The sequence below is a fragment of the Pseudorasbora parva genome, chromosome 22 (assembly GCF_024679245.1).
Source record: "Pseudorasbora parva isolate DD20220531a chromosome 22, ASM2467924v1, whole genome shotgun sequence".
Taxonomy (NCBI): Eukaryota; Metazoa; Chordata; class Actinopteri; order Cypriniformes; family Gobionidae; genus Pseudorasbora; species Pseudorasbora parva.
In genome coordinates, this window is record NC_090193.1 from 2,975,948 (window position 1) to 2,999,487 (window position 23,540).

The window sequence follows — 23,540 nt, forward strand, 5'->3', positions numbered from 1 at the left end:
CTTAAAGTTTATGCAAATTAAGTGCGTGGCCACTTTAAACGTGCAGTATGCAACTTTTGGCCACTAGGGGTCACTCATTCAAAATAATAACAACATACGTACTTTGATGACGTCGGGAAAGTGCGTGGGCTCATGGGAGTTGTTGTCATTATTGCCACTGTCAACCAGCGAATCTGGCATCTCCAGCAGAAAACATGTTCACTGACAAGGTAATTGTTATATTACATCTCTATTATTGTTAAGTTTAGTTACGGCTTTTCACTTTATGTAATGTCAATCTAATGAAATAGCAGCGAGCTACCGTTACTTAACTAAACTTATCAGTAACGTTAGCTAATGTGTGAGACAGAATGTTGTGCGGGCGGTCGCTATGCCAACACACCTATAAGTTGGTAGGCTATGTTGACATATTAACCGCGCATCATAACTTGAGTTACTCAAATTATAGATATGTTGACATGGCATCCGCGATTGTCGAACATTCTGTATATCAACTGTTCAATAAGGAAATACATTTCAATTTAGTTTATCATTACCAACATAAAACAGTAAATGAGAGAACCAGCACCAGCAATACGTTGTTCATTGGAACACGCGCTGTGTCGCTCCCCACGTTCATCAATCATTCTAATAAACAGTTATTTTGGAACTCAGAGATATATGAATAAGTAGATCATTATTAAATCGATATTATATGTAGCTAGTATTAACATATGATAAAAGTGACGGTCACCATATTAATTGACCAAGATAGTGGCATATTACCTTATGAAGCTAACGTTACTTTCTCCAGCTACATATAAAACCAATAATAGCTAGTCCATCTGCGTTTTACACATGACATCATCGTGTCACCAAATATACGGATATAAATATACTTTTGAATCAGTTTTAAAAAGTCTCAGTTTCAGTCTCCAAAAACACAGAATCCGCCTGTTTGAAAAGCCGATACAATACAAAATGTATAACATTACGTATTCAGCTAAACGCGTCTCAATGTGGTCAAGATCGCTATGCAATATGCAAACATACAGCATGTTATGATTATAACATGCTGTATGTTTGCATCTCTCTGCAGTCCGAGCTTGTCACGAAGATTTCGCCATCTTTCAAAGGCTTCTCCAAGGTTTACACATCTCTTGCTTCTTCTACTGTCCCAAAATCTTCTCGGGTCATTTTTTTTCACCCGTACGTTTGCGCTTTGTTGAGCTGGCAAAACGTACAGGCAAAGAGTAGTCATGATCCATTATCATACAGACTTTTTTATACGGGTGTTCCCCTTATACTGTCTGTCAGTGTTCCTCTTTGAGTTTGGCCGTTCCGCCGAGTTCCGCAGGAAGCAAGACGCAAACGTGGATATGACGTCAAAGACGGGCGACATAACGGAAATAAAGACACGGTCCGTGTCTTCGAATTAAAATATTAATTTCTCTGGATTTAGAAGTTAATTGGAACTGTCGGGATAATGTAAACACACAACTTTAAAAATATAAAAGATCACTATATCTATGTTATATATTTTTTAATGCTGAAACATTACATATTGTGCCTTTAAGTGACAGGTGGATTGCCGTTTGTCTGCTGTCTGTTAGTCATTGCGTCACCTAAGCTCCGCCCACATCCCACCTCTTTGCCCATCTTCTGTTATCCGAGAGTAAAGCTCGTCTCTACTTTACGCTTCAGAACGGCTCTAAGGAATCCTATGGGTGACGTCCATATTTTTTTACAGTCTATGCTCTGAATGGGCTTTAAGTGATCTGTTCACAGCGCATTTACCTGGCACTTCTGTGTGTATCTCAAGTGAGACTGGATGGTAAATCCGATCACAGAAAACACAGGTGTAAAGGGAGCCAGTGTTTTCCCCCTTCATTCCTTTGACTCCTATAATTAGGCCACATGTGTTGAACCGTCCGCACTACAGAGCTGAGATCTGCTGGCAACTTCACCACGTTTAAGCCCGAGTGTCCCAGTAAGCTAAGTTCGGAAATGATTTCAACCCACACTATATGATGCCAAATGTGGAACATAGAAGGGCTGTTAAAATGGAAAGGGTATCTCGTAGGATTAGTTAGTTGCAAGGACTGGTTTGCAGGGCTGTGTAAAGACCAGGGCCTTCACCACCATAGACATTGAGGGGACAAATCCCCCCCGAATAATCAGAGGTGGATAAAATGAACTTCTATTAATAACAGTAATGAGCAAAAACCTAATTTTAAATGGAAAATGTAAATATTCTGCTCTTATTAAATGTCACATTGTTCATCTGTAGTCACACTGAACTGACTGACAGCTCCAGTGATTATAAAACGAGCTCTTTTCTCATATGTAACAGAAACGGCAGCTCTTATCAGTTGGTGACGGTCGCACCAGTATGACGTCTAAGAAAATGTAGTCGCACCAGCAGGAAAAAAGGTCGCAATATGCAATCATTTGGCCACCGTCTAGAGCCCTGAACCTGGTTAACATCAACAAGGTTTTGGGACCAGCTAGTTGATTTCTTCAATGCATCGTAATAGGGTAGTTAAGCAGCGAGTTATGTCAGTTTTTAAAGGTGCACTTTGCAACTTTCCGTCCACTGGAGGGCGCCTATTCTTAAAAAAGGCATAGTTTGATGACGCCAAGTGTGAGCGCAGCATCTTGGGACATGTGGTCTTCACCTCACAGCCGGTGGAAAATAGGACTCGGGCAGAAATCACGTTCATGCATGCGGTTATTAACGTTACTGTAGTCTAAAGCAGAGCAGGACCGAGTGTTCTGGACCTGAGCACGGCCGCTGGAGCGATTGTTATACAAACACACGCCTCGCGAGCACCGGGACTTTTATTATGACAGGACGGGTCACAGTCGCCGGGCGGCCGCACTTCCGCTTTCCCAGTCATGATTATAAGGTAAAGCAGCTCTGTTTATCATATTAGATACATTTAAGTGTGTTTAAAATGATGTTATGACGTTACTCTGTGCGTTCGCTCGGCGCTGCTGTGACATGTTCACACTGCTAAGAGAAAAGCGACTCCCTCAGACGCTGTGCTGACACCTAGTTAAAAAAGCAATTTTCTCACAATTTACAAATAGTTGGAAACATTTGGGATATTGTAGGTACTCAACTGAACAAAATATATAACACTGGCCTAGTGGTTTTGGAATATTTTACTGCAAAAATACTGCATAGTGCACCTTTAACAAGAAACGCACCCCAGAGCACTAGTGACAGACTGGGAAGAGAAGAGATGCAACAATGTCAAATAAATAAGGGTTTTTTTGAACATTCAAACATGATTTTTTTAGGGCTCTACTAGAACAAGTTCAAGACATGATATTGCCAAATTCAACCACAATAATGTGTAAATATTCAGAAACACAAACCAAACACATGCATAGCATACATACAGTACGTAAACTTACTGCGCGATGTAACGCAGTGCGGCTTCTTCTGTCTCCAGTGTCTGGTTTACTTCCTCTCTCAAGCAGCATGTGGACACAGTCAATGTGACCGCCCAGTGTAGCCAACATCAGTGGAGTCCTACAGATACCAGACAGCAACACTTTAAACAATGCAAAAAAGGAAACAGAGAGAGAAAGATAGGGGGAATAATATAACCTATTAATATGGCTAAATTCCCACCACTTTCTGATCAAGCATATTATTGAACGTTGTCATCATATAGGAGAATGAGCTTGAATGTGCAATGTAGTATTTACAACACTGTAATTGTATTTTGGTTAACAACCATTTGACACAATTTACTTTTTTCGTACACGCTGGTGCATTGTAATTACATTTAAAGTTCTTGCATTTAATAAACATTTGTAGTTATACTGTTCTACAGATGGAGGCGCCAGCACCTGATTTGGTAGACCTGGAGGAAAATGTTTCAAAGTTAAAGGGTTAGTTCACCCAAAAATGAAAATTCTCTCATGAATTACTCGCCCTTATGTCGTTGGACACCCGTAACACCTTCGTTCATCTTCAGAACACAAATGAAGATATTTTAGTGTAAAGCTGAGAAAGGCTTCAGAAAGGCCTCCATTGGCATTCAGTCCATTCCCACTCACAAGACCCATAAAGGCACTAAACACATCGATACAAACCCCATCTCACTGCAGCGGCTGGACAATCATTTTACAAAAGCGACGAGAATAGTTTTTGTGCGCAAAAAAATCGAAATAATGACTTTATCCGCCAAGTTATTGTCTTCCGTGAACTCACACGATAGCGGTCTTCCGTGAACTCACACGATAGCGGTCTCCTCCTCTTCTGGTCATGAACGGCGGATCATATTCTCACGCATGCATCAAGTTCACATCAATAACTTGGTGGATAAAGTCGTTATTTTGATTTTTGTGCGCACAGTAACTATTTTCGCCGCATTGTAAAATGATTGTACAGCCGCTGTAGTGAGATGGGCTTTGTATCGATGTGTTTAGTGCCTTTATGGGTCTTGTGAGTGGGAATGGACTGAATGCCAATGGAGGCCTTTCTGAAGCCTTTCTCAGCTTTACACTAAAATATCTTCATTTGTGTTCTGAAGATGAACGAAGGTCTTACGGGTGTCCAACGACATGAGGGAGAGTAATTAATGAAATTATTTTTGGTGAACTAACCCTTTAATTTAATAATAAAACTACTTTTGTGTTGAGTTGATTTGTTAATAAGTGCAGTTACTAATAATATCACATGTTTGTTTATTGGAAATTTAACAGTGAAGCTCTGCGCTTGAATTGATATGCAGATAAAATGAACTTCTATTAACAACAGTAATGAGCAAAAACCTCATTTTATATGGAAAATGTAAATATTCTGCTCTTATTAAATGTGCCGTTGATCTTCTGTAATCTCACACTGAACTGACCGACTGCTCCAGTAATCATAAAAGCACCTCTTGTTTTCTGTGTAATTCAGTCACAGTTTGAAGAAATTTTCATATATTAAAGAATTTTTTCATATATAAAAGGTGCAGTGTGTATTATTTATAAGGATCTATTGACATAAATGCAATATAATATTCATAACTATGTTTTCAGGGGTGTATAAAGAACTTACATAATTGTATTACCTTAGAATGAGCCGTTTCTATCAACACACACAGCAGGTCGCTTACAGTGAAGTTGTCATTTTGGGTCGTCATGTTTCTACGGTAGCCCTAAAGGGGCAAACTTCTCTCCAGAGGGCTAGTCATTCTCTGCTGTCTCAGACGAACACATCTTTGTCCTGTGTCAGCCACCGTAGCTTCTCTATGTGCTCCGAAAGGGAGGGGTGAGCGGCTGCATTTCACAACCTCACCACTAGATGCCGCTGAAATCTACACACTACACCTTTAAGGAGTGGAAATGGCTAATAAGTCAATAATGCTCCTCTGCTGCCATCTACTGGTTATAGCGGTGATTGCATTCCTTTTTTTAAATAAAAGTGATTGTTTGCCACACAGTGTTACTTTTCCTACACCTTTGAACTTTTTGATTTACAATTAATCACAATTAAAAATAACTGGACTGTGGTCTTGAAGAGGAGTAATGGCTGAGGAAGACGAATCAACCCACTAACACTGTGAGCGGTTTCAGCAGGTCAACCAAGAAAATGAGTGGCAAATGAATTGCTGAGGTAAAAATATTGACCTTCAGGAGATGCCACAGTCCATGTAGGATCTTGTGGACTTTCTCAGGCTTCGCATGGATAAACAGCCTAAATTTAGTAACTACTGTGCTTGTTTTCACCAAAACATGGCTGCATTAAATGGGCTATAGTGATGAAGAGGCCGCTGATATACAGTACTATATAGGTCATTTTCTATTGAACTTGTTTAAATTGAAACCATGCATTGTATGAACATGCAATATCATTGAAACAAATGTTGAAATGGCACTTACTGTCCATCTATGTCCATGAGGTCAATTATGTCATTTTGTTCAGCTCTTTTCAACAGCATGAGCAGGCACTCAGTTTGACCATTGGCAGCTAAAATAAATCAATAGATTATTTTTTGTACAAATGTATAGTTTTGAACCATCCCACAACACCAATCATTTAGGCCTAAATAACCTATTATGCCCTTTTACGCAGTCTTGATTTAGTTTTTCACGTTTCACATTATTAAAGCTCCTCTCTCCCCAGTCTGGGTCGAGCATGCCGATTTTATTAAAGCCCTTCCCTTCTGAAATACAAAATGTGTTGTGATCGGCAGCACTTATGTGTTAGGAAAATGTCCCGCCACTTCATAACCGGTCTACTCAGGTGTAAATATTAACAATGGGGTCAATTTCAAACCATTTTGAGCCTGATTCAGATTCTGACAATGTTTACGAACAAGAGGACAAGCACAGATTTTGCACACGTATTCTACAGGACGTTTCAGAGTGGTGTGTTGCTCTATATAGGGGATAGGGAACGATCAGACAGTGCTCTATATAGGGGATAGGGAACGATCAGACAGTGCTCAATATAGGGGATAGGGAACGATCAGACAGTGCTCAATATAGGGGATAGGGAACGATCAGACAGTGCTCTATATAGGGGATAGGGAACGATCAGACAGTGCTCTATATAGGGGATAGGGAACGATCAGACAGTGCTCAATATAGGGGATAGGGAACGATCAGACAGTGCTCAATATAGGGGATAGGGAACGATCAGACAGTGCTCTATATAGGGGATAGGGAACGATCAGACAGTGCTCTATATAGGGGATAGGGAACGATCAGACAGTGCTCTATATAGGGAACGATCAGACAGTGCTCTATATAGGGGATAGGGAACGATCAGACAGTGCTCTATATAGGGGAGAGGGAACGTGCTCTATATAGGGGATAGGGAACGATCAGACAGTGCTCTATATAGGGGATAGGGAACGATCAGACAGTGCTCTATATAGGGGATAGGGAACGATCAGACAGTGCTCTATATAGGGGATAGGGAACGATCAGACAGTGCTCTATATAGGGGATAGGGAACGATCAGACAGTGCTCTATATAGGGGATAGGGAACGATCAGACAGTGCTCAATATAGGGGATAGGGAACGATCAGACAGTGCTCAATATAGAGGATAGGGAACGATCAGACAGTGCTCTATATAGGGGATAGGGAACGATCAGACAGTGCTCTATATAGGGGATAGGGAACGATCAGACAGTGCTCTATATAGGGAACGATCAGACAGTGCTCTATATAGGGGATAGGGAACGATCAGACAGTGCTCTATATAGGGGAGAGGGAACGTGCTCTATATAGGGGATAGAGAACGATCAGACAGTGCTCAATATAGGGGATAGGGAACGATCAGACAGTGCTCTATATAGGGGATAGGGAACGATCAGACAGTGCTCTATATAGGGGATAGGGAACGATCAGACAGTGCTCTATATAGGGGATAGGGAACGATCAGACAGTGCTCTATATAGGGGATAGGGAACGATCAGACAGTGCTCTATATAGGGGAGAGGGAACGATCAGACAGTGCTCTATATAGGGGATAGGGAACGATCAGACAGTGCTCTATATAGGGGATAGGGAACGATCAGACGGTGCTCTATATAGGGGATTGGGAACGATCAGACAGTGCTCTATATAGGGGATAGGGAACGATCAGACAGTGCTCTATATAGGGGATTGGGAACGATCAGACAGTGCTCTATATAGGGGATAGGGAACGATCAGACAGTGCTCTATATAGGGGATAGGGAACGATCAGACGGTGCTCTATATAGGGGATTGGGAACGATCAGACAGTGCTCTATATAGGGGATAGGGAACGATCAGACGGTGCTCTATATAGGGGATTGGGAACGATCAGACAGTGCTGTATATAGGGGATAGGGAACAATCAGACAGTGCTCTATATAGGGGATAGGGAACGATCAGACAGTGCTCTATATAGGGGAGAGGGAACGATCAGACAGTGCACTATATAGGGGATAGGGAACGATCAGACAGTGCACTATATAGGGGATAGGGAACGATCAGACAGTGCACTATATAGGGGATAGGGAGCGACGAGACAGTGCTCTATATAGGGGATAGGGAACGATCAGACAGTGCACTATATAGGGGATAGGGAACGATCAGACAGTGCACTATATAGGGGATAGGGAACGATCAGACAGTGTCTGATAGTTCCCTATCCCCTATATAGTGCAGTGCTCTATATAGGGGATAGGGAGCGACGAGACAGTGCTCTATATAGGGGATAGGGAGCGACGAGACAGTGCTCTATATAGGGGATAGGGAACGATCAGACAGTACACTATATAGGGGATAGGGAACGATCAGACAGTGCTCTATATAGGGGATAGGGAACGATCAGACAGTGCTCTATATAGGGGATTGGGAACGATCAGACAGTGCTGTATATAGGGGATAGGGAACAATCAGACAGTGCTCTATATAGGGGATAGGGAACGATCAGACAGTGCTCTATATAGGGGAGAGGGAACGATCAGACAGTGCACTATATAGGGGATAGGGAACGATCAGACAGTGCACTATATAGGGGATAGGGAACGATCAGACAGTGCACTATATAGGGGATAGGGAGCGACGAGACAGTGCTCTATATAGGGGATAGGGAACGATCAGACAGTGCACTATATAGGGGATAGGGAACGATCAGACAGTGCACTATATAGGGGATAGGGAACGATCAGACAGTGTCTGATAGTTCCCTATCCCCTATATAGTGCAGTGCTCTATATAGGGGATAGGGAGCGACGAGACAGTGCTCTATATAGGGGATAGGGAGCGACGAGACAGTGCTCTATATAGGGGATAGGGAACGATCAGACAGTACACTATATAGGGGATAGGGAACTATCAGACAGTGCACTATATAGGGGATAGGGAACGATCAGACAGTGCTCTATATAGGGGATAGGGAACGATCAGACAGTGCACTATATAGGAGATAGGGAACGATCAGACAGTGCAATATATAGGGGATAGGGAACGATCAGGCAGTGCACTATATAGGGGATAGGGAACGATCAGACATTGCACTATATAGGGGATAGGGAACGATCAGGCAGTGCTCTATATAGGGGATAGGGAACGATCAGACAGAGCTCTATATAGGGGATAGGGAACGATCAGGCAGTGCTCTATATAGGGGATAGGGAACGATCAGACAGTGCACTATATAGGGGATAGAGAACGATCAGACAGTGCACTATATAGGGGATAGGGAACGATCAGAGTGCACTATATAGGGGATAGGGAACGATCAGACAGTGCACTATATAGGGGATAGGGAACTATCAGACAGTGCTCTATATAGGGGATAGGGAACGATCAGACAGTGCTCTATATAGGGGATAGGGAACAATCAGACAGTGCACTATATAGGGGATAGGGAACGATCAGACAGTGCACTATATAGGGGATAGGGAACGATCAGGCAGTACTCTATATAGGGGATAGGGAACGATCAGACAGTGCACTATATAGGGGATAGAGAACGATCAGACAGTGCTCTATATAGGGGATAGGGAGCGACGAGACAGTGCTCTATATAGGGGATAGGGAACAATCAGACAGTGCTCTATATAGGGGATAGGGAACGATCAGACAGTGCACTATAGGAGATAGGGAACGATCAGACGGTGCTCTATATAGGGGATTGGGAACGATCAGACAGTGCACTATATAGGGGATAGGGAACGACCAGACATTGCTCTATATAGGGGATAGGGAACGATCAGACAGTGCTCTATATAGGGGATAGGGAACTATCAGACAGTGCACTATATAGGGGATAGGGAACGATCAGACAGTGCTCTATATAGGGGATAGGGAACGATCAGACAGTGCTCTATATAGGGGATAGAGAACTATCAGACAGTGCTGTATATAGGGGATAGGGAACTATCAGACAGTGCACTATATAGGGAACGATCAGACAGTGCTCTATATAGGGGATAGGGAACGATCAGACGGTGCACTATATAGGGGATAGGGAACGATCAGACAGTGCTCTATATAGGGGATAGGGAACGATCAGACGGTGCACTATATAGGGGATAGGAAACGATCAGACAGTGCTCTATATAAGGGATAGGGAACGATCAGACAGTGCTCTATATAGGGGAATAGGGAACGATCAGACAGTGCTCTATATAGGGGATAGGGAACGATCAGACAGTGCTCTATATAGGGGATAGGGAACGATCAGACAGTGCTCTATATAGGGGATAGGGAACGATCAGACGGTGCTCTATATAGGGGATAGGGAACGATCAGACAGTGCTCTATATAAGGGATAGGGAACGATCAGACAGTGCTCTATATAGGGGATAGGGAACGATCAGACAGTGCTCTATATAGGGGAAAGGGAACGATCAGACAGTGCTCTATATAGGGGATAGGGAACGATCAGACAGTGCTCTATATAGGGGAAAGGGAATGATCAGACAGTGCTCTATATAGGGGATAGGGAACGATCAGACAGTGCTCTATATAGGGGAAAGGGAACGATCAGACAGTGCTCTATATAGGGGAAAGGGAACGATCAGACAGTGCTCTATATAGGGGATAGGGAACGATCAGACAGTGCTCTATATAGGGGAAAGGGAACGATCAGACAGTGCTCTATATAGGGGAAAGGGAACGATCAGACAGTGCTCTATATAGGGGAAAGGGAACGATCAGACAGTGCTCTATATAGGGGAAAGGGAACGATCAGACAGTGCTCTATATAGGGGATAGGGAACGATCAGACAGTGCTCTATATAGGGGAAAGGGAATGATCAGACAGTGCTCTATATAGGGGATAGGGAACGATCAGACAGTGCTCTATATAGGGGATAGGGAACGATCAGACAGTGCTCTATATAGGGGATAGGGAACGATCAGACAGTGCTCTATATAGGGGATAGGGAACGATCAGACAGTGCTCTATATAGGGGATAGGGAACGATCAGACAGTGCTCTATATAGGGGATAGGGAACGATCAGACAGTGCTCTATATAGGGGATAGGGAACGATCAGACAGTGCTCTATATAGGGGAAAGGGAACAATCAGACAGTGCTCTATATAGGGGAAAGGGAACGATCAGACAGTGCTCTATATAGGGGAAAGGGAACGATCAGACAGTGCTCTATATAGGGGAAAGGGAACGATCAGACAGTGCTCTATATAGGGGAAAGGGAACGATCAGACAGTGCTCTATATAGGGGATAGGGAACGATCAGACAGTGCTCTATATAGGGGATAGGGAACGATCAGACAGTGCTCTATATAGGGGATAGGGAACGATCAGACAGTACTCTAAATAGGGGATAGGGAACGATCAGACAGTGCTCAATATAGGGGATAGGGAACGATCAGCAGAACATTTCATTTGAGCAATAATTTAGAGTAATGCAACTTTTACGTTAGATTGACTGCATTTTAGTTTGATGATGAATAGCTGAAATGTCAAGTCAACAATGCTAGAACTGATGTGTAGTGTGCATGCGTGATCCGTTAGAGTGAATAAAATAAAGATATAAAAAAGACAAATACAATGCGTTAGAGTGTTACAAAAACAAGAACCACAAGTTTTTTCTTTTGTTAATATGATATTTCAGTTAAATATATTTAGTGTAGGCCTATTTATTTTATTCCTTTATGTAGTTTTATTCAGTTTTTCTCCATTCACACAAGCGCTGAAGGTGCATGATGTGTGAATCCTCATGCTCAATTGTTTATGCTGCTGTTTGCGCACATAAAGCTTATTTACTTTAATATTCTAATCTTAACAGTTATTGGTTGACTAATGAGCTTTGTTTGTTAGTCAGGAAAATAATCAAAATGATGAAAATGCGTTAATTTTAACTCTCTGCCAGATTTGCTATGTGGCACGCAAGTTCATGCTAACTCAAAAGCTTACATACAGCGCCTTTAATATCCATACACACCTGAAGCATGTAGGGGTGTCCACCTGTGAATGTTCTCCCTGATGACATATGACGCCTCCTGAAGCAGCAGCAGCTCCACACAGGGGTCGTGACCTCTCAGAGCAGCCATATACAGGGCCGTATGACCCCTGGAATCTTGCAAGTTGACATTAACCAGTGTTTCAGAAAGCACCTGAAGAGCTTCAGTGTGACCGTTATACGCCTGACAAGAACAATTGACCAGGATTGGGCAAAATTCATAACTTAAAGGGTTAGTTCAAAATGAAATTTTTCTAAAATTATCCCATAATTTACTAACACTCAAGCCATCCTAGGTGTATATGACCGTCTTCTTTCAGACAAATACAATCAGAGTTATATTAAAAATATCCTGGCTCTTCCAAGCTTTATAATGGCAGTGAATGGTAAATGAGATTTTGAAGGTCAAAAAAAGTGCATCCATCCATAATAAAAGTAATCCATACGGCTCCAGTGGGTTAGTAAAGGCCTTCTGCTATGTAAACACACAAAAAATAATGGAGATGATTCGGATATGTTAAAGGGTCAGAAAATAATAGTCACACTTGGCTCCTTAGCGGTCAAAAATGACAGACATAGGAAATGAATGGGAAATATGCAAAAATACAAAAACTAAAGCAATCTTTTGTTGATACAAACTACAAATCAGCCACGATGCAGAAATAACGTGAACAAAAATGAAGGGGTGACACTCTAAAAAAATATCAAAAGTGCAAAATAGACACACACATACATACATGAACTAGTGCGACTTTAACACCCGGGACATATAAAAATAGCTAATAAAATTTGTATAAATATTGCATAAAAATGTCAAACCTGATAGAGTTGTCAGAAGTTAAGTGATGGTGACGTTGAAGTTGAGCGGCTGTGGTGTTGTCCATTTATAGCCTACCTTTAGCTTTTTACTTCTGGCGACCGCATTTAGGCTTCAAAATTAACAAAAGTTGGGTTCATCTGTGATAATGATCTTGATGGACAGAACATGTAAGTATCATAAACTTTTGTTGATCCCAGAGCTTGTTTTTTGTGATAACCCAAAAACCTATATGAAAATCCTGGGTTTTTCTAGAGTGAACCAGTGCGATGCGAACTGATGGAAGGACAATAAAGTGACATCACACCTGCACAAGTGCAGAGAGAAACAAAACCGGTCACGAATAAGAAGTCTAAAATGAGATTAAGTCAGATTGCTGTTTGAACCGCGACAGGCGTCGAGTCTCAGCTGAGCTTACGCTACTCTTAGGCCAGAGACACACTGCAAGCGTGGCGTTTCTGCTGCGTGTCAGCCGCGGGGCGGCTGCCCGGCGTTTTCTCTGTCTTTGCACACCAGAAGCGTGTCTGACGCGGCGCTGCTGCTGCTGGGATGCCCTATACTTCATGTTAAATATAAATATATTGTCTATTGATAAAGCAAAGACAACGTCGGCAGTAGCCTATTGACCATACATATCTATGGTATTGACGGCAAAATAGGCTACAGAATATTTCGTTCTGTATTGACAGGTTTAATATTTCAAAATCGATAATTATGTTGTTTTTTATTATTACAAGTAGGCCTATATCTGCATTTATGTTAACCTACAGACTTTCAAACATGAAAATGTCATTTATTAATATGTATTCGTGTCAAAATGGCATATAAACATCTTTTCCTATGCTATTTTGCCTAGAAACGCTTCCAACACGCTCGCGTGTCGCGTGAAAAATAGGCGTCTCTTCTATTTAAAGCATGCACAGGCAGTATGCAAGCGCTAACCGGTTAACATGGGAGCCGAAATCAAAACGGACACGCCACGCACCCGAGACGCTCACGGCACGCTTGCAGTGTGTCTCCGGCCTTATCCTACTTCAGGCGTTGGGTCAGAGGTCACTCTTTCGCCGGAACAAGGCTCACGTACAGCCGTTACCGGAAGCTATATTTATAGTTTATACACTGCAAAAAATGCTTTTCTTACTTATTTTTATCTTGTTTCTAGTCCAAACATCTAATAATTCTTAAAACAAGGAAGTATTTACTAGACAAGCTAAAGTAATTTTCTTCTTTTGGGAAAAACATCAGCATTTGCATACAAGCAAAATAATCTGCCAATGGGGCAAGGATAATAATGTTATTTCAAACAGAAAACAAGATTATTTTGCTTACCCCATTGCCAGATCTTAATTTTGAGCCCCCCCCCCCCCCCCCCCCAAAAAAAAACAAGACATTTTGACTAGAAACAAGACAAAAATACTAAATAAGAAAAGCATTTTTGCAGTGTAAAGTTACAAATATGGATATTTTTCTTCGCTTCAGAAGGCCTTTACTAACTGGATTAATTTTAGAATGGATGGATGCACTTTTTTGGGCTTCATTATCTCATTTACCATTCACTGCCATTATTAAAGCTTGGATTAGCCAGGATATTATTTAATATAACTCTGATTGTATTCGTCTGAAAGAAGAAAGTCATATACACCTAGGATGGCTTAAGGGTGAGTAAATCATTGAGTAATGTTCATTTTTAGGTGAACTAACCCTTTAAGAAATGTCTATCAATTCATACTGGACTACAGTCCAAAGAAATTCAATAGGCAATGGCATCATTTTTTCAAGCAATGGCAATTTTACCACTCTTACCATTTCTAGTTAAAAAAACAAATACACTTGTAGCAGTTATTTGAATATTAGTTAACTTTAATTCTACTTAAAATCACATTAAAAATGGCAATACTGACTTCTTTAGAAAGAGAGAAGAGAGAACGAGAGAGAGAGAGAGCGAGAGCGAGAGCGAGTGCGAGAACGAGAGCGAGAGCGAGAGAGAGAGAGAGAGAGAGAGCCTATCTAAGACTAGAGACTGAATACTCACCGCTAAGTGTAAAGGGCTCACAGGAATGCAACTCTCCAGATCCTCCACACATTTGAAAGACATTTCTATCAGCTAATTGACAAAAAAAAATACATTGCCAGTTTACTCAAAAGTGACATACGAGATAAGAAGTAAAGAGTGCACTCTAGGCTATTGATTCTGCATACAGTATAAAGTGCCACAACAGTTCATTCCTCAAAAAAGTATTTTGGGTGCTTAAAGGGTTAGTTCACCCAAAATGTAAATCCTGTCATTAATTCCTCTCCTTCATGTCGTTCCAAACCCGTGAGACCTTCGGTCATCTTCAGACACAAATGAAGATTTTTCTGATGAAATCCGAGAGCTCTCTGACCCCTCCATAGACAGCAATGTAATTCACGCTTTCAAGGTTCAGAAAGGAAGTAAAGACATCATTACAATAGTCCATGTGACTCCAGCGGTTCAACCTTAATGTTATGAAGCGACGAGAAAGCTTTTTTTGTGCTCAAAAACAAACAAAAATAATCTGATGTTCACTGAATAGCCAATGGTGAGCCGCCGTTCTGCCATAGCGCTTCTAAAGTGTTGCATCCTATATTTACTACATTACCAGCATAGGAGACTGACACAGACGAGAAGAAATTGTTGAATAAAGTTGTTATTTTTGTTTGTTTTTGAGCACAAGAAGAATTCTCGCCGCTTCATAACATTAAGGTTGAACCGCTGGAGTCACATGAACTATTGTAACGATGTCTTTACTGCCTTTCTGAGCTGTCTATGGAGGGGTCAGAGAGCTCTCGGATTTCATCAGAAATATCTTCATTTGTGTGACATAATTTACATTTTTGGGTGAAACTTCATCTAATGTGTGTGTTCTGTTGGCGTGTGTGTGTGTGTGTGTGTGTGTGTGTGTGTGTGTGTGTGTGTGTGTGTGTGTGTGCAGGGGCGTAGCACCAAATTTTGGGCCCTGGGTACAAACCATCTTGCTGGGCCCCCGTACCATGTATGTGTATGTATAGAAAACGGACTTCCCTGCCTTGGGCCCTGGTTACTCAGTACCCTTTATCCCCCCAGTCCCACGCCCCTGTGTGTGTGTGTGTGTGTGTGTGTGTGCTCATGTCTCTTTAGCTCCTCCACAAGCTCGGCTGTTTTCAGAAAGAATCGGTTCAGTGTCTCTGTCTTTTATAAATCTGATAAAACTAAAGACTCTTGTGAGATATGAAGGATCAACACTTCTCTATAGGTACTCAAGATTAACATGAGACTGCCAGAAACTGTGTGTGTCATGTACCCTTTAAACGATTTTAATGCACGACGTGGAGGCAAAGAATAACCCGACAAGAATAGTTTAATGCACAGCTAGCGGTGGATTATCCCATTTATACCATGATCATTTGCCTGCACTAAAGCTGTTATTTAAGTTTGCAGTGCAATATTTGACCGGAAGGGTAAAATCAGCGGTTATTTTTTAATCAGTGTGTGTGTGCTTCAATGAAACAGCACATTAATACAGAACTGTGATTAAACTGACTTGGAACTACCTGTGCATTTAATAAAGTTTATTGCACACCTTCCAGCCAATCAGAATCGAGCATTCAGAAAGACCATGGTATAAGTTTATTTGTTATATAATGCAATCAATATAATTAATTTGTGTTCCACTACACAGAATTGGCAGGAGTGAAAACATCAAACTTAAGCCAATTGAAAGATAAATTCTACTCACATTTCCCACAATTCCCATAATATATGGTATGACATTTTGACCAATATTTTTGTTTGATTTACCAATTTTAGGTTGAGTTTGTCGCCACGGGCAGCTGCGTAGTGGACTGGACTGAAGCCATTACTGTCACGCAGCGTCGGATCAGCACCACTATGCAAAAGAAACTCCAAACACCTGTACGAACACACAACACATAAAGGGTCAGGTAGTATTAAAGGGTTAGTTCACCCAAAATGTAAGTCCTGTCATTAATTCCTCTCCCTCATGTCGTTCCAACCCGTGAGACCTTTGTTCATCTTCAGACACAAATGAAGATATTTCTGATGAAATCCGAGAGCTCTCTGACCCCTCCATAGACAGCAATGTAATTCACACTTTCTTTACTGCCTTTCTGGACCTTGAAATTGTTAATTATATTTCTGTCTATGGAGGGGTCAGAGAGCTCTCGGATTTCATCAGAAATATCTTCATTTGTGTCTGAAGATGAACAAAGTTCACCCAAAATGTAAATTCTGTCATTAATTCCAAACCTGTGAGACCTATCCCTTTTACTTACTTATAGTCAGTCATTTTACTTACTTATAGTCAGTCAAATCCCAAAAAGATGCTTTACCATAGAGCCTCCTCGACACTATCACTGCTGGATTGTTTGTCAGGACAGTTGTGCTCAGCTCTACAGGGAGAAAACCTTAGTTAACTACATTAGTGAGCATGAACTATTAATGAACTACACTTATAAAGCATTTATTTATCGTTGTTACTATTCATTTCAACATTTACTAAGGCATTATTCAAATCTTGTTAACATAAGTTAATACACTGTGAACTAACGTTAACAAAGATGAACAAATACAGTAAATCATGTACTGCTCAGGGTTAGTTCATGTTAGTTAATACATTAACTAATGTTAACTGATGACCATTATTCTAAAGTGCAACCGAATAAATAGATATAAATTGCTATTGGTATACAGCCCACCACTGTGTATATATATATATATATTAGGGGTGTAACGGTTCACAAAATTCACGGTTCGGTTCGATACGATACACTGGTGTCTCGGTTCGGTACGTTTTAGATATAGCAAAAATAAAAAAAATTGGCAGATAAATTACCTTTTTTTATTTTTTTAAACTAACAAAGTAAGATTTAAAAAACATTTTTTTTTACATTGAACAAAGATGGAGCTATACTTTACCCATCTTCTATGTAGTTACAGAAATAGACATTAGCTCTTTACATTAGCTCTCTCCACACTTTTTTCACACACTACTGCTTCTGTCATCCCTTTGGCCAAATCCTCACTTGTGTGACTCTCAAGGGGGCGTGTCTGAAGAACGTGGCTGTTCAGCTCCCATTCATCGGTAATGTAATGTGCCGTTACAGTCAGGTAGCGTTGTGTAGTCTTTGACGTCCAGCCGTCTGTTGTCAGAGCAACCGCTGTTGCTTTGGCCAATTGGTTCTCTGTTTGGGCTTTTGTTTTTTATTACAAAGCAGGAATTACTGGCTGAAATGGGCTCGTGTAGGAACATTGTAACGCAGCTCAATTACTTTAAGCACGTTCTTAAAACTCCGTCTGCAGTGCGTCTGCGGTGCGTTTTGCACTGCGTATGCGGTGCAGGAGCCGCACGCCCTGTTGTCCATTCACATATGTTGCGTTTTCAGTCCGCAACCGTTAACATGGGTACGGAACAAATACGCACCGCATAGGCTACGCACTGCAGACGGAGTTTGTGTAAAACGGGCGTAAGGTCTCATATCCGCGGCTATAAATGTCTTTTGCCATTTGAATAATTTGGAAATGTCGGTCTAAATGCTGCGGTGATAGTTTGTGGGATAGTTTGTGGCTGTTTCTCCTTTTTATCGTCTTGTTGTCGGCGTAAATGAGTTGATTGACATGACATGAATTATTCCCGCTGCTGTACCATCATGTAGCAAATGCGACATACCGTTGTTTTTTAATCCATCACTCTTGCCAACACCATCATAGCCTACAGAGAATCCAAAGTTCACCAACACACCAGACCCGTTGGTTATTGGAGGATCTTCTATTTCTGGTCTGTTAAACGCAATAGCCATTTTGCGATGAGCATTCAGCGTGTACTGAGTAAGCGAGCACCTGACTGAGCAGTCTAAAACATATTTGTTTTTTGTTTTTTTCTCTTAGTCGGGGGCATTGCCTGTTACGTCGTTTTGGTTATTGGCTTCCTTGTTGAACGCATAATATTATATTTTACATACTTTTTTATTTTCCAAATCTAATTAATTAGACCAAGAATTAATACTTTTTATATTATTTAATACTTTTTATATTTTTAATACTAATACAGACTTTTTTATTTTCCGAATCTAATTAATTACGTATATATATATATATATATATATATGTCATTGTCATGTTGGAAGACCCAGCCTCGACCCATCTTCAATGCTCTGAGGGAAGGAGGTTGTTCCTCAAAATTGTTCCCCCAAAAAATTCACATTGTCATTGGGGTATTTTTTGTAGAATTTGGAGGAAAATAATGATTGTAATCAATTTTGGAATAAGGCCTTAGCATGACAAAATGTGGAAAAGGTGAAGCATTGTGAATACTTTCCAGATCCCATGAAAGTTTTATACCTGTGTGAGGTTTGGGCAGCAGCTGCGTAGTGCAGAGGACTGCATCCATTCACATCCAGTTCATTAACATCAGCTCCAGCTTTCACCAGAGCCACTGTACACAGATATGAGCCATTCACTGATGTATAGTGCAATGGAGACCTGCAAAGGATTAAATCAAAGTTTTTGCAATTGCATTGACCATTTTAAAAAGATCATATTCCATGGTTTGTATTAAAGGGGACATATTATGCCCCTTTTCACAAGATGTAATATAAATCTCTGGTGTCCCCAGATTATGTCTGTGAAGTTCCAGCTCAAAATACACCCCACATAATTTATTATAGCTTGTCAAATTTGCCCCTATTTGGGTGTGAGCAAAAACCTGCCGTTTTTGTGTGTCCCTTTAAGTGCAAATGGGCTGTTGCTCCCCGCCCCCCTTCCAGAACAAGGCGGATCCTTTACACAAGCTTCAGATACTCCGTCACAGGGACGTAGCCAGCCCAGCGGACGGGTCTGATGGGCACAGGCCTGCCCAAAATGATGACTAGGCCCCCTCAGTTTATTATACAAATATAATATTAGTTAAATAACAGTTGTTTAAATAATTTTAACATAAATTACAAAATTATTATAACATCTCAAATACTGAAAAAAACAAATGTGTTTTTTACAGTCTATGTTTTTTGCATAATGTTTGATTGACAGCTGTGTTAGGCAACAGGCCTCTCATGTATGTGACGCGGCTCGCGCCTGTGACTTCATGAAGTGTGTTTACCTATTCACATAGCCTATAATTTGCAGTTGTGTGATAGAGAAACAGCAGCGATGCTAAATTCTCTAAAAAGAACTTTAAAAAAAAATTCGCATTGAGAGAGAACCCATCCATCAGGCCGCAAGTAACGTTAAGACTTTTCAATTGCAAACGCAGATTCATTCTGTAACACCGGGAACACACCATGTGATTCTGTCAGTTTTGATGGTGTAGGGGTGAGGTGCGTTGCACTAAGATTTGACGATATTCTATTTGCGATATTCTATTTCAAATCCGGCTTTTGACGAACTCGATGTACTTCCTTTTCTCATCTCATATCCAATCGGAAAGGTAGTTCATGAGACTCATATGTTTGTTGGTACATCCAACAACAGAACAATAATAATGTTTTTGGTGCAGACATTGTAATATATTAAACATTTCATAGTAACCAGAAATGCCTTCTCACTCAGGGGCGTGTCAATGCTAAAAGGGCCAATCATCAACAGTCATGGGCGGGGCTTCCCTACTCTCACTTAAGAGCAGGGGAAATACGAAACAGCACATTTTGAGGGATTGATAATGATTGATGGGATTATAAAAAAGGATTTTTACCATTTTAGGCTGGTTGTTATACACACTGTGGACACATCTATGTTCAAACACCTTATAAAAGTTGCATAATATGTTTCCTTTAAAGTACAAAAACGCTCTTTGAAATATCCTTAAACTGTGCTGGGATAATGCTGATCATCAGGTTTTAAACATGCCAGTTTTAGTGCATGTGTATAAATTTGCAATGGTATAATTAACAGAAACATTTTCACTAGTGGGCTTATACTTATGAACCCCAATGAATATGTACACAAGATTTCCCAATGTGAATATATAACAGAATTATTATTATTGACAAAGTTTTTACCTTCCAAAGTTGTCCTTTTTACTCAAATCAGCACCACTGCTCAACAGCAATTTAAGACATTCAACATTTCTGTAAGTGAACAAATTGAAAAACAAAGGATGAATAACAAAATAATATATAATAAATGTATATTAAATATAAAGCACATAAATGGTAGCCATTTAGCATACCCGCCTGAGGCAGCTACATGCAAACATGTCCTTCCCAGGCTGTCCAGCGTGTTTATGTCAAACCCTGCTGACAGTAAATTTTTGTTAGACAAACACACAATACTAGACAGTTGACATACATCTGGTTTAATGTCAAAGCAATGGGATAGTGATTATGCATTTACATACATCTGCAAAATTAATAATGTGTCACCAACTAGACACTGTATATGTGACTTTTACCTGAGGAGAGTAACTTTCGACAACAGTCTGAAAATCCATAAAACACCGCCATGTGCAATGGAGTCATCCCATTAATGCCTCGCCTATGCAGTTATTGCAAAAGCATAATTACTATTTAAATAAGCATTTGAATATCGTATAAACATATTTTCAAGATAAGCTAAAGATATGACATGATTCAAACCATCACACTACTAAGAGTCATTCTATAAAGACACTTACATTTTACAATACCTAAAATATTGACACATCCCTTAACTTCACAGCAAAAACCCCAGTGATAAATTAACTCTCCTCAGAGTGTATTTGAGTCCACACTCAAGAGTGTAAAAATGAACACTGAATCAGTGTTAAAGTTAATGAGATAATTAGGTGATTATTTGAGTGATGATTGACCATTAGTGATGAACACCTGCTCTTAACAAGCAGAATCACTGAAGGAAAGAGTCACCATTTTAGATCACTATTATGGTCAAGTGTTTGCTTTAGTTGGGCTCTTGACCCTTGATGACCCATCATTGCATTGCACTTAAAAATTCAAACGCTCTGACTTTTCAGCACTATATAAATAGTTATGCTATTACATTTTATTTTCAAATTCAAAATGCCACTTCTCCAACACTTGCTGCACTTCATCTGTCATACAATATGAGACCAGTAGATCTCACTTGTTCAGTTTCACAGGCCCTTATACCAGTCCCTCTATATAAAAACAACGAACAATAACAAAACAATAATTTTTTATACATACACCAAAATCTGGAAAAATCTGAAGAAAAATACCATCCATTATATGTTTCAAAAAGGAATACAAACTCTTCCTTCTAAACAGCTACACTTGTACTTACTGATCGTTTATTTATTGTCCTAGTTCAGTTTGCACCGTTTTGTATTTTTGTATGTAGCCGTTTGTATTTGTTTAGGCTGTATTTGTTTGCTAATGTCTTGTATAAGTGTTTTTTTTTTTATTCTGTGTGGTAAATAGTTTATGTTATGCAGAACAGGAACCTTTTTAAAGGTTCTGGCTGAGTCAGGCCAGTTTAAACTGTTACTTTTTAATCCTTCCTATATCATAAATAAATAAAATGATTTCTAATGTTAGATTTTGTCTTGCTGCTATGTTTTGATCACTGATCTAATTTAAAGCCTGATCTCTGAGTGAGATAAATCTAATCAATTACAGCTGTTATAATCAATACTGTAAAGTGAACACATCACCATATAACCAGAGATTGGGCTCAGAATAATATCAGTTAATCAGGTCACTACGCACTATCAAAACATACCCAACATCCATAATGAACACATTTTCTCTGTGCTTTCTTCGCCATGACAAATTTGTTTTATAAACACAGCCAAGCAGTCAGAATTTTTTTTAATAAGTCAAGGGCCAAGAGCCAAACTAAAGCAAACACTGATCACCATGATGACCTAAAAATGGTGAATCTTTCCTTTAGCAAATCTGCTTGTTAACAGCAGGTGTTAATCACTAAGGGTCAATCATCATTTAAATAATCAATTATTTAATTAAAACTAACACTGCTTTAGTGTTACTTTTATACTTGTATCACTCTTGAGTGTGGAATAAAACTCTGAGGAATGTTAAATTAACAAGTAAATGAACGCGTTTATGAATCCACGTACATGCAGCTAAATGGAATTCACGTTGCTTTCACATTGGTTTAAAGAAAGCGTGTGCCATATTTTAGTCACTGGAGTTGCTTTATACTGTTGGCAACATTAAAGGCATTAGAAATACCACTCATTTCAATATATTGAAATATACTGTAGTCCCTCCCCACTCCCCCTTTATGAAAAAAAAAATTTGAATAATGATTTTCATTTACAAATAAGGTTGGATAATGGGCATACTTTTAAATCTACTCCTGCTATGATGTATCTAATCTTGGTCTGTCTTTGACTAGCTGTGTTTAGTTGTCAAGGAGTGAAGATACGAACTCTAAAGTCTCTGTTCTACTTGAGTAGTCTGTGTTTAAATGGTTTTGTAAAGACACACCTGGCCACGTCCCCACCGTTATCCAAGAGTATACCGATGAGCAACTCGTGACCATGTTTAGCAGCAGCGTGAAGAGGAGTATTACCATATGTATCAATACACTCCACCTCTGCACCTACAACAGAAAAAATCTATTATATTACAACATTGTTACGATTGTTACAAACAAACTACAGGCCAGAAAGCATGATGGTGGCAAACTGGAAAGCCACTTTGGCAGGCAGGTGGTATAAGGGAAAATGGCATTCCCATTTTATTGGATACATTTTTTGACATGCCGCTTAAAGAAAGACAAGAGAATGGATGTGAATTTAAAATGCATATCTGCTGATCTGTTAAGAGTACTAGCATCTACAGCTGTGGTCATAATTATTGGCACCCCTGGTAAATATTATCAAA

The 23,540-nt window shown here is 40.1% G+C and overlaps 1 protein-coding gene across 3 annotated transcripts in view; it reads right to left on the reverse strand.

Annotated features, from left to right (window-relative positions):
• Window positions 1-23,540, reverse strand: part of ankrd52b (ankyrin repeat domain 52b) — a 60,127-nt gene that overhangs the window by 15,508 nt on the left and 21,079 nt on the right. For 2 of the 3 annotated variants that reach the window (XM_067431311.1, XM_067431312.1), the window contains exons 10-20: window positions 23,142-23,256; window positions 21,125-21,207; window positions 20,903-20,966; window positions 20,733-20,801; window positions 19,078-19,218; window positions 17,070-17,129; window positions 16,519-16,630; window positions 14,752-14,823; window positions 11,885-12,086; window positions 5,866-5,953; window positions 3,403-3,520 (exon numbers count right to left, since the gene is read on the reverse strand). In XM_067431311.1, coding sequence (XP_067287412.1) covers window positions 3,403-3,520; window positions 5,866-5,953; window positions 11,885-12,086; window positions 14,752-14,823; window positions 16,519-16,630; window positions 17,070-17,129; window positions 19,078-19,218; window positions 20,733-20,801; window positions 20,903-20,966; window positions 21,125-21,207; window positions 23,142-23,256 — 1,124 coding nt within the window. Of the gene's footprint in view, window positions 1-3,402; window positions 3,521-5,865; window positions 5,954-11,884; window positions 12,087-14,751; window positions 14,824-16,518; window positions 16,631-17,069; window positions 17,130-19,077; window positions 19,219-20,732; window positions 20,802-20,902; window positions 20,967-21,124; window positions 21,208-23,141; window positions 23,257-23,540 lie in introns of those variants that run through there. The other variant, XR_010900595.1, reaches the window with a different exon arrangement.